We start from the raw sequence: 11,503 nt of genomic DNA, 5'->3' as shown, positions 1-11,503 counted from the left end.
TCGGTACCCAACGCGTCGGCTCGTCTTAGTCCGTCAGATCTAGTTTTGTTAGACCCTTACAATGTAGGGACTGTAAGAAGCGCTGTGGGAATTGTTGGCGCTATATATATGTAAAACATAATGGTGATAATTTGCCGGTTGGCACGTAAAACTTTCATTCAGACAAATCTACGGGGAGATCATTATAAGATTGTCATGAAGATGCCCCGGCGATATTGTTGCAGCCGGTATGTTTCATTAACCCCCACATAATTACTGGTTTTATAGATTAACCTCCTGCCCCCAGCACTGCAACTTTTATATATATATATATATATATATATATATATATATATGTGTGTGTGTGTGTGTGTGTTAAGGGACGATTTTGTATTTTAGTGCATCTGTAATGTTTCATTGATGCGTATTAGCGGTATATAAAGTTGTTTTCTGAATTGTATGGTAGGATACATTGGTCTATCGATGGTCTGATCGTTCTGTACTGTGTGACGGCGGTCCTGTGTGTGATGGGAGTTATGGGTGTATCTGAATAATGTATTAATGGACGCTTTCTTGTTTCCGTTTACAGCACGTTTCAGGTGACGCTGGAGTCATTAAGCCCGATTGATGGAGGAGTTGGATACTTAAACGGACACCCATGGTGGCACCGCAGTAGCTACGATATATACCGTTCCCTGGATGTCCCCGTCTGCAGCGGCCGCGGCTGAATCTACTCTTTGAGAAGTCCGGGTTGATTCTCCGATTCGCAGATTTTTGTTCCGGTAGCAGGACGTTTCTCGTCTTTGTACAGGATGGCGTCTGTGCCGGTGTACTGCTTGTGCCGCCTGCCTTATGATGTGACCCGATTCATGATCGAATGTGATGTCTGTCAGGACTGGTTTCATGGCAGGTGAGACTGTTTGCTGCTGGTTGGCAAATGAACATTTTTGATGGCTTTCGACATGTTTTTTGCTTTGATTTGGTTGACGTGCTGATCAGTGATGGGGACGGGCGTGAGATGCTCTGCAGAATGTTTCATGTTGAATCACTCTGTGTTATCTGCATATTAACAATTTCTCATCATCTTCTTACAGCTGCGTTGGGGTGGAAGAGGAAAATGCCTCGGATATTGACCTGTACCATTGTCCCAACTGCCAGATAACTCATGGACCCTCTGTTAGTAAGTAACTACCTTTTATGATATTCGCCAAAGAGAGGAAATACCCTGTCTTTCTCGCTAGGGGACAGTACTTTAGTTTTCGCTAACAGAGTGCCGTCTTCTATACGATTAGTAAACTAACGGTATTAGGTGATATTACAAACCCACCTTATGTTTATCCTGGGAATCAGCCACATTAGTGTCCTCTTATCAGGATCTGCATGACTATTCCTAGTTTCGTTTTAATAAAGGTATTTATTGTTGCTAAAAGGCAAGATAAATGATTTAAAGCCATTGGCTTAGAGAGCGCATGTTATTGATATCCTGAAGGGTTAATTTGTCCCACAACACAGACAGGTGCCGAAAAAGCATGGGTTAATATTTGGTACCGCTGACCTTTTCTTTGTTGATCCAGTGAAACGGCGGCGGGGATCTCAGAAGCAAGATGCAGGTATGATCAAGGAGGTCGGAAAGCCGGTGAAAACTGGAAGCGCGAGCTTTATAAAAGAGCTGAAGAGCAGGAATTTCCCCAGGTAACCCGAGGCGCCGGGGTAGTTCTTCCTCCTTGTAAACATGGGCAGAACATCTTTTACCCTCTTCACAGATGTTATAACCAGCCTGTCTCTGGGAAAGCGCTCAGCCAAGCTGCTGAATATCAAGATGTCTTTAAAACCAAAACGTATTTGTATTTCTTTCACGCAAACTGTTTTACAGAATACTTGTCCTGATCATGACGGTAACGGTTATACTTCAAAGAGTAATAATGCTGTCTTTGCAATTAGGTGTTAGACGTAAACGTCTTTTATTGTCCAGGGGATCGGTAGTTTACAATTAAACTACGCTTCCGATAAAACCTAAAGTACAGAAGCACACTTTTACTTTTAAGAGCTATCGCCACCTCAGTCCTGGGATTTACGTAGCCCTGTTGCGTACGTAAATTGATTCTGGTGTTGGATCATGACTGGGGGTATTTAAATGTCCAGTGCAGATGAGGTGATCCTGAAGCCACAGGGAGCCCAGCTGACTGTGGAGTATCTGGAGGAGAACAGTTTTAGTGTCCCGATCCTGGTTATAAAGAAGGATGGACTGGGAATGACTCTTCCTCCCCCATCTTTCGCTGTCAATGATGTCGAGTACTACGTGGGTATGTTGCTTATCTTATACTAGTTTATCGTACTTTCTATGTTGTCCTGTTTTTCTTTCTTTTTTTTGTGTTATCCTTCCATTGCAAAGAAAAATCATACGCTTTATTTTCTTTTGAGCAATTTCATTCTTGGTATGTCGTTGATCTAGACTCTTGCCTTCCCTGTAGGACCAGACAAGGAGATTGATGTCATAGATGTGGTGAGGCAAGCTGATCTGAAGATGAAACTGAAGGATTTTGTGAAATATTACAATAGCCCCAAGAGAGAAAAAGTGCTGAATGTGATCAGCTTGGAGTTTTCTGAGACCAGGTCCGTCCATAATAGGAAACCATCCTTTGTTTTGAGATGCTGAGAACAGAATTTGTTGAAACTAGAATGAAAAAAAATAACTATATATATATATATATATATATATATATATATATATATATATATATATATATATATATATATATATATATATATATATATATATATATATATTGTATGTTTCACCTTATACAGTATATTGAGGTTCTTCGAATTCGATTTCATTTTTATATTTCCAGACACATTGAGAGCAAGAGAGAGATACACTATATATCAGACAAATACATTAAATGGCAAAGAGATGGCCACATAGCTCAAAGCATTTCTAGGCCAAGTTCATTGACACTAAAGCAAGCATGTGACTGGCACATTTTTTATTTGTGTTGAACATCCTCTTTAAATGTGTTGAAAGAAATGGTTAATTGAATGAAGTGCTATGGGGGACCCTTTAAACTCATCTGTTTTTACAGGCTGTCTAACTTGGTTGAAACCCCAAAGATTGTGCGAAAACTGTCCTGGGTTGAGAACTTGTGGCCAGAGCAAAGTGTGTTTGAGAGGCCTAATGTCCAGAAGTACTGTCTGATGGGAGTGAAGGACAGTTACACCGATTTCCACATTGACTTTGGGGGTACCTCTGTTTGGTATCATGTTCTAAAGGTGAGCAGTCGTTTACAAGCTTTCTGAACTTTGTGTGTTTACTTACAGGTAGCACCAGGTAAAAAAAAAAATCATGTGTGAGCAGAAAAAGAACCAATATTCCACGTGCAATAAAACCAAATGAACAATAAATACTTCCCCACACTAAAAGCAGCCTCCAAAAACACTCTTCCTCAAAGTGTAAACGAGATCCAACATCAAAATATGGAGCGCATATACATGGGGGAACAAAAACAAATACCAATAGTGCAATATGTAAAATAAAAGATAATTTAATGGGATGTAAGATCCACTCACAAATGGGCTGGGATACAAGAGGCTCATCAAACGGACTCTGATGTAAAAGATCTTGAAAGCTGTAAAACCAAGGAGAACCAAAATGGTGCAGTATCTTCAAAACCGCAAAAGAAAATGAATCGAATTGCACTTACAAAGATGAAATGGCACAACTCAAAGAGTAATGTGCAAATGCTAAATCAAATGGATACTCCCGTAAACAGCCACAAAAATCTTCAATTTATTAGTCCCAACGCGTTTCGCCGATGGCACGTCGGCTTCTTCAGGAGACAATTAAAACAAATGATAAAATCAAGTGAAAATTCGTTAACCGGAGTATCCATTTGATTTAGCATTTGCACATTACTCTTTGAGTTGTGCCATTTCATCTTTGTAAGTGCAATTCGATTCATTTTCTTTTGCGGTTTTGAAGATACTGCACCATTTTGGTTCTCCTTGGTTTTACAGCTTTCAAGATCTTTTACATCAGAGTCCGTTTGATGAGCCTCTTGTATCCCAGCCCATTTGTGAGTGGATCTTACATCCCATTAAATTATCTTTTATTTTACATATTGCACTATTGGTATTTGTTTTTGTTCCCCCATGTATATGGGCTCCATATTTTGATGTAAAAAAAAAAAAAATAATTCATCTCCACAGTGCTAACTATAGATCAGTGAATATTTATGCTTCATGGGAATCCTCCCTGCTGGTGAAATGTTTCTTATAATAAAACGGAGTCATTGTTTTCTACTCAGGGAGAGAAAATCTTTTACCTGATCCATCCGACGAAAACAAATTTGTCCCTCTTTGAATGTTGGAGCAGCTCTTCTAACCAAAACGAGATGTTCTTTGGTGATCAAGTGGACAAGTGCTACAGATGTCCCGTTAAACAGGGCCAGACTCTCTTCATCCCAACAGGTAGCTGGGTGGGTTGACTCTCACGTTGTGATTGATTTCTTTTAGTGTAAGTGCAGCGTTTTCTCAGACATCTGCTTTGTGTCCCCTGCAGGCTGGATTCACGCTGTTCTCACTCCAGTGGACTGCTTAGCTTTCGGTGGCAACTTTCTCCACAGTCTGAACATATCCATGCAGCTTAAGTAAGTGTGAGGCCTTTCCCACCTGCAGCTTTTCTGGTGGAAGTGCCCTAGTTTGAACGTTCACTGCTTTATTGTTTGGTGGGGACCTCTTTCAACCACTTACCGGGTTGTCCACTTCTTCCTGCAGAGCTTATGAGATTGAGAAGCGGTTAAGCACTGCCGATCTTTTTAAGTTTCCAAACTTTGAGTCCATCTGTTGGTATGTGGGGAAGCACTTGCTGGACACTTTTCGTGGTGAGTCCAACCATCGCCAAACCTTTTTGTTGAATGAACTGTATGAAGACTGATTTGAGTTGGCATTCTCCTAGCTGCTCAGAAATAATTATGTCGTTCATTTGAATCTTCAGGGCTTCGTGAGAACAGGAGACACCCAGCGTCCTATCTGCTGCATGGAGCGAAAGCACTTAACACAGCATTCAAAGCTTGGACAAAAAAAGAGGTGCCCTCTCACTCTCTATATCTATCTATATACTATTCATTTAAATGTGGAGGTTAACCTTTTCTGCTATAGTGGTTTTAAATAAAATAGGTTGATTCAAATGAATTGCTTCTCAATCATCTGAGATTGGGAGGATAGTAAAATATTTCAGCTTCTTGCCCAAACTATTCAATACCATTCTTGTAATTATGGATATGGCCGAAGATAAGAGAATAGAAAGGTTTTAATTAGCTTTCAATTGTTGGGGATTTGTATTGTGATGAATAATTGGTGCAGCTTTAGAAAGCGAGAAGCAAACCTAGTGTTTTTTATTTTATTTATTTATTTTGACCTTGCTTTCAGGTTCATCTGACTTGTATATGTTGATTAATTGGTATGTTTCTTAGGGCAGCTAAACACGCAAAACATATTGCCAAGAAAATTCTCAGTATTATTCCATCTTTGCAGGCCATTTCTGATCATGAAGAGGAGATACCTGAGACAATAGTCACTGCCCAGCTCATCAAAGACCTAGACCGAGAGGTCAGACTTATGGAGGTGAGAGTCCAGTTGTGTTAATTAAACTTTTGGTTTACATGTCCGTGTCTTTGTATAAACCTAGGGAATGGATCATTGTGACTCTGCCCCATATACAGCACATTTAAGAACAAATCTGTGCTCATGGAGCTGTATGTATATGAGTGAATTGTTGGATGTCCTACTCATCCTTTGAAATCTGAGTATTCACAGATTGAGGTTATTGGGGAAGCTCCGCTGCTCTCTTAATGTGTGTTCTTATGCGATTCTGTATCTCCTCCTGCAGGACATATTTCATCAAAATATAGAGAAGACTGGCAACCTCTTGGGTCTGACAAGAAGTCCATTGGCTGGAACCTCATCTCCCTCCAAAACTGCCCTTACAGCCAAAGGCACAAAGAAGAAGGGTTTAAAACCAAAAGAGCTATCTAAGAAAGGAGGGAAGAAAATCAAAGACTTGCTGGAGCCCGGCACTGTTACTGAATCACCAGAAAGTCCAAGCCCGAAGAAAACCGTGATACTAAAGAAAGAAAAGGTAGATATTATCACTTGATGCATGATCAACATTTTCTTTTTACTTCAATAGCCCATGGAAAACCATTGCAGAAACGTGGGTTATATACAGCCAAGCACTTTATTTTAGCTGTGGTTAGCGTGCCTTTTTTCTTTTTCTTTTTGATAGACTTTGCTTTTTCTTTTGAGCCAGCGGTCACTGGTGAAAACTGATTTCAGTTATCGTTATTTTGTTTTCAATCCTCACCGCTTTGCTCAATAGGTGGAAGACTCGTTTCTGGATGCAGATCCACAGAGCTCCCTCCTGGATGCAGAACTAATAGAGAATAAAGTGAGGCTGGTACTGTCCAATGGAAATAACATGGGGTAATAATGCAATTATGTCTCTGTGTGTATACTTCTCCCTTGTTCTTACTATGTCTTTACTCCTGTGTATGTCTGTTAAATAACCTTTACATATGTCCCAGATCTTTATGACCTAATATATGAAAATAATGCCTGTGCACTTGATCTGCACACGCCCATAAATCAGATTTGTGTCCTCACTTCCTCTGTGAATTCATTTTAGCTTTATCTGTAACATAACTTGCGCAGGGTCAAAAAAAATGGTAGACTTGACGAGTATGAGTGTCCTGATTCCAGGGCTGCTGGGCACTGCATGTGCATGAAAAGAATGTTCTGTGCTACCCCGCGCTTCTAGTTGTCCTTTAAAACATATTCTAGTGGCAGAAAAAGTGTGGAAATCTGTAACTGAGACGGTGTTTTACTTCCGCAGCGGTAAGAAAGTTCAGGTTGGAGCAGGGAGCAGGCGTCTGATCCCCGTTAATAAGCACCTTAAAAAAGAACAGCTAGAGGCAGACCTGCCCACTGGGGACCCTTTCCTTATGGATTCTGAAGATGACTTACAAATTGATGAAGCCCCTCGCAAGGAAAGGAAACCAGCTCCACCTAAGAGAAAGCTCACTAGTAAGTATTATGTGCCGTCATAAAATAGGATTAAGTAAACCCAAGGCAAAAAATGCAATAGATCTTAAAAGTGGACACTTATTATCACTGTAAAGGAGGACAAAGTTACAGTACATAAAATGAAGAACCCGGCATTGTAACTTGAAAACATATTGTGGGTTGCACAGTGTTGAAATGTATGTTTAACTTTGAGTTCTTTATGAAGAGAGGTCTCAATCCAGTCCATTCTAAAAATAAAAACCGGAAAAGCATCATATGTAGTGCTGGAGGTTGTGTTTGTACCCATTGAGTTAACACACACTGTTTATATGATTAATAAGAGAGTTTTATCCCCAGCCTTTAGATTATTTTGTTTCATTAGGGGGTAGTACACCAAAGAGTGCCCAAGAGAGAGTAAGCCGGAGTTGTATTTTCAAGGTATACTTAATGTTCAACTTCTTTTCAAGATCAGGTCACTAAGGCACAGGGCTGCAAACAATAAATTAGGTCAGCATTGGGTATTTGACATTTAATACATTTGCAATGAGTGCCTAATCCCATTATCAAGGGTTATTAACATAAAACATTCCAGTGGTGATATGGACTCTGAGGTTCAAACCTGAGACGTAGTGTGATAGAACTAATAAGATTTTTAGTAAATGTACAAAGGAATACTCCCTGCCAAAATGTATGTTTAAAGATTTGCCTCATTTTAAATCATTCAAGCTATGGAGTGGTTTATAAATATATATATATGTATAGTGCAAGCTCTTACCTGCTTGGTTGGGGACGTGTCACATGGGTGACATAGCCTGTTTCAGAGATGCTGTTCTACTTGCGAAAAACAATTGCACTGCTTGCCATGTTTAAAAAAAAATAAATATATATATATATATTCTTTACTCAAATGGTTTAATCACATAAAACCAACCCAAAGTTTTAAGATGTGATCTCTTATTAATATGTCTACACATACTTTAATACTTTGCCATTAAAAGAAAGGCAAAAGTTAATGGGGTGGACGTATCATGAAAAGGTATGAAGGCATGAAGTTCCGTAAGAGTCAGTCCTGTGCCTAAATTTTTAGAGGGTTATTGCCCTGTATCTAATCCACTGGTGTGTGAATCCACGCTGCGGGTCGGGTTTTGTAATCTCCTTTCTCACCCTAAAGAATTCCCCAAGAAACTTCCCAGAGCGAAGCCGTGTTCTGATCCGAATCGTGTGCGAGAGCCCGGGGAGCTGGAATTTGACGTGGAGGTAAGTTACTGTCTGGGGCCGAGCCCGGTGCTATAAGTCCCGTGTACGGCCGAATATATCTTATCAATTTCTCTTATCAGGAGGATTATACAACCGACGAGGATGCCGAGGAGGCTGATGGAGACCAACTTGGGGCTAGCAGCGGGGGTATATTAGACCTCCTGAAAGCGAGTCGCCAGGTCGGGGGCCCTGACTACTCTGAGCTTGAGTAAGGAGAGGAAATTCATGTAGCTTCTGTCCACCAATTTCCCTTTTGGGTTTCTTTTTGTATTAAATTCTATTGGGAACATAAACTGAGTTCATGTTTAATTTATGATTATTTCAGCAGTTTAAATGCCTTTTTACACTATAACCTTATCCTTGCTTATCTTCCTTTACACTCCTCATTTTTTTCATAAATTCCTATATTTTGTTTTTCTTTTGCTTCAATAGAGAGGCCCCTGCTTCTCCCAGCACGCAGGAAGCTATCCAGGGTATGCTGTGCATGGCCAATCTCCAGGCCTCCTCCTCTTGCACTCCTTCCAACCTTCAGGCTTGGTGGGCTGCTGGTCAGGATAATGGAGCCGGAGCGGGATTGCCACCTGGGGCTAACAAGGCTGCTGGAAATAACAGCAAAAGTGGTAGCAATGGGACAGCTGGAAGCACCGGAGCTGGTAAAGTTATCGTAAGGCCCGGTAAGAGAACCGTGAAACGGCCAGCCCACCGAAACATGGACAGTGATGACGACAGCGCCGATGAGCAGGAGAGCTTAGGGGCTTGCTTCAAGGATTCAGAGTACAGTGAGTGTTGCCTAAACGAGACAAATTGCGTTCATGTCTTCATTCTAAGTTCTGTCTTTCTACTGATCGCTTTTTGACTTATCTCATATCCGTCATGTGCTTGTTCCTTTCTGCAGTTTACCCGTCTTTAGAGTCGGACGATGATGACCCTGCCTTGAGATCTCGTCCCAAGAAGAGGAAGCAAACTGATGATGCGCCGTGGAACCCAAAAGGTACGCATCAGGAGTGGCAGATATTCAGTGACCTAGAAAATGTTACATCTTTATTCAAGGTTTTGGTTAAGATTTTCCAGAAAGCCCTGCACCAGTATGTCTTGTCTCTCTTTAAACATAAATAGATTGTAATCTTTACTGTAGCCCGTGTGACTCCAACGCTTCCCAAGCAAGCTCGCCCAGTACGGGAGGGAACACGTGTGGCTTCTGTTGAAACTGGCTTGGCTGTTGCGGCTGCAAGGCTCTCCCAACAGGTGCGTATCCATTTTCCATGGTTCTCTGTTGACATTTTGACGGTGTAATGAGTAGTATTCAGTGCTGTAGCCGCTTAGAATTATGAAGCATTGTATGGTTTTTTTCCCTACTATATTTTTTTCAGGAGCAGCAGAAATCTCAGAAGAAGAAGGTGGCCAACAAGAAGAAACCCCCAAGTGAGCCAGAGCTGCAGCTCCCTCCAGTTGAGCCGGACCCACCTCCGCCTGAACCCCAGGCCGAAGTGTTCTCTGGCAGTCTGGCTGACCACGAATACACGGCAGGACCCAATATATTTGGCATGGCTCAAATCAACCGAGGAACCACACCGATGGCCCCTGGTGTCTTCTTGTCTCACAGACGGCTATCTGCATCCTCTCCAGGGAGCCAAGCAGTTCAGGGTAAGAAGTGGAACAAAAAAGGGTGTATAACCCCCTTATTTCGGGGGTCAAATAATCCTTTTTACTTTGTGTAGACATTAAGTTCTAACAACCTTCATTCTTTATCAAAGAAGTTATTTCTTTCTCTGTTCCAGGAAAACGTCCCAAGAAAGGATTGGCTACGGCCAAACAGCGCCTTGGGAAGATCCTGAAAATCCATCGGAATGGGAAGTTGCTTCTTCTGTGACCTTTCTGGGTCCTCCTTGTTGTGCTCCCACACCTGTCCTATCATAGCCTACAAAATGACATTTTTCAATGCAGAGGAACGTGTTTTGAACCAGCGCGGAGCTGGATTTTTAACAGCAATGAACTGTTATTTTTATACCTACAAATACAGATGTTGTCTTTTTACACACCCACGATAAAATAAACCAAAAAGACGTTGGCTTTGGCACCTTCACAAGAGGTTTGATGGAAAGGTAAACGGGAGAAGAAGAAAGAAGAGTCCCTGCTGGATGTTGTGTGTTTTTCCTCACGATTTTAGGAGCGGCTTGTCCCGTAGTGTCGGATTTAGGTGTTCGCAGATCATAGAGAGTGGTGGCTCTAGCAACGTTTGTCCTCGGCCACCGTATCGAAGGTTTTGAAAGTCTGGTTAGTTAACTTGTGATGTCTAAACATATTTTTTTTTCCCCCTCTGCACCGCGTTGCTAAACATAGCAGGAAAACTGGTGTTTCACGGGCCAAAAGGCGATGTGTTTCTAAACCGGTCGTGACGGCTCTACCGCTGAACTTCGCCAGGAGTTTCTTGTGTGTTCTGCAGAGTAGCTCTTCTTCCTGGTTTCTTTTCATCTAAACAAGAGTACCGGCTCCTCCACCTCTACCGTAAAACATTATCGCTGGAGTCACGTGAAACCATCCCTGCCGAGGGCCCTGTAGCCTGTACTTTACTGCCGCTTATTTCTCCCCACAAACATTGTCATATTAATAGTTTTAGCACTTGACCTGGACTGTCCTGCTTATATTTCGGATAGGAAATATTGGCTCTAATGCTTCTGTTCACCCAGCCGTGACAAATGAAAGTTTTTAGGCTCAAAGCAATATTTTTTTTTGTTTTGTTACAGTTTGCCGCTGCATTCACATGCAGGTTTGTATTTACCGCCATCTGATTGGCAATTGGGGCACAAATATAGCGCTGTTCCCGAAGATGTGTTCTCCTGTGTCCCAAAGGATGTCTAACAGTTGTGATCATGTTGCCCATCCTTCCCGTTTCTGGTGTATTATGGGTACATTTATAAAATATTGTATGTTTCTAACCATTATTAGGGTGGGGGTGGCCTGTACCTGAAACATGGTGTAAAGGGATATGTTGAAGCAGCAGTACCTTTCTATGTAAATTCCAAGTTTGATTACAGCCTGTCATGGTGGTCTCCATACCATTTGTCTGGGAAATGCTGGAGAGATGGTGGCCCTCCTCATCCTTGGTGTCGGGACCCACTCTGGGACAACGTCCTACATGAATTTAGACGAATCAACAAGCTGCCTCCCTTGTCGTTACAAGAAGGGAAAATGAAGTGTGTCCCCTTTT

At 41.6% G+C, this 11,503-nt stretch overlaps 1 protein-coding gene across 1 annotated transcript; it reads left to right on the top strand.

Moving 5' to 3' along the window:
- The first annotated feature begins 791 nt into the window (after positions 1 to 791).
- LOC149284869 (histone lysine demethylase PHF8-like) lies at positions 792 to 10,165 on the top strand. Its single transcript, XM_089496031.1, has 20 exons — positions 792 to 889; positions 1,074 to 1,159; positions 1,554 to 1,671; positions 2,122 to 2,282; positions 2,451 to 2,592; positions 3,063 to 3,249; positions 4,284 to 4,446; positions 4,538 to 4,625; positions 4,753 to 4,859; positions 4,973 to 5,064; positions 5,512 to 5,607; positions 6,356 to 6,459; positions 6,869 to 7,029; positions 8,186 to 8,295; positions 8,376 to 8,503; positions 8,728 to 9,074; positions 9,191 to 9,286; positions 9,431 to 9,540; positions 9,666 to 9,939; positions 10,074 to 10,165. Exons 1-20 carry the CDS (start codon positions 792 to 794, stop codon positions 10,163 to 10,165), a joined length of 2,760 nt encoding a protein of 919 aa, XP_089352157.1.
- Positions 10,166 to 11,503: the final 1,338 nt, after the last annotated feature.

The sequence above is a fragment of the Sceloporus occidentalis genome, unplaced genomic scaffold (assembly GCF_023333645.1).
Source record: "Sceloporus occidentalis isolate IW3139 unplaced genomic scaffold, rSceOcc1.0.p SCAF_87, whole genome shotgun sequence".
Classification (NCBI taxonomy): domain Eukaryota; kingdom Metazoa; phylum Chordata; class Lepidosauria; order Squamata; family Phrynosomatidae; genus Sceloporus; species Sceloporus occidentalis.
The sequence above is the reverse complement of the archived record's forward strand: the minus strand, read 5'-3'. Positions and strand labels throughout refer to the sequence as shown.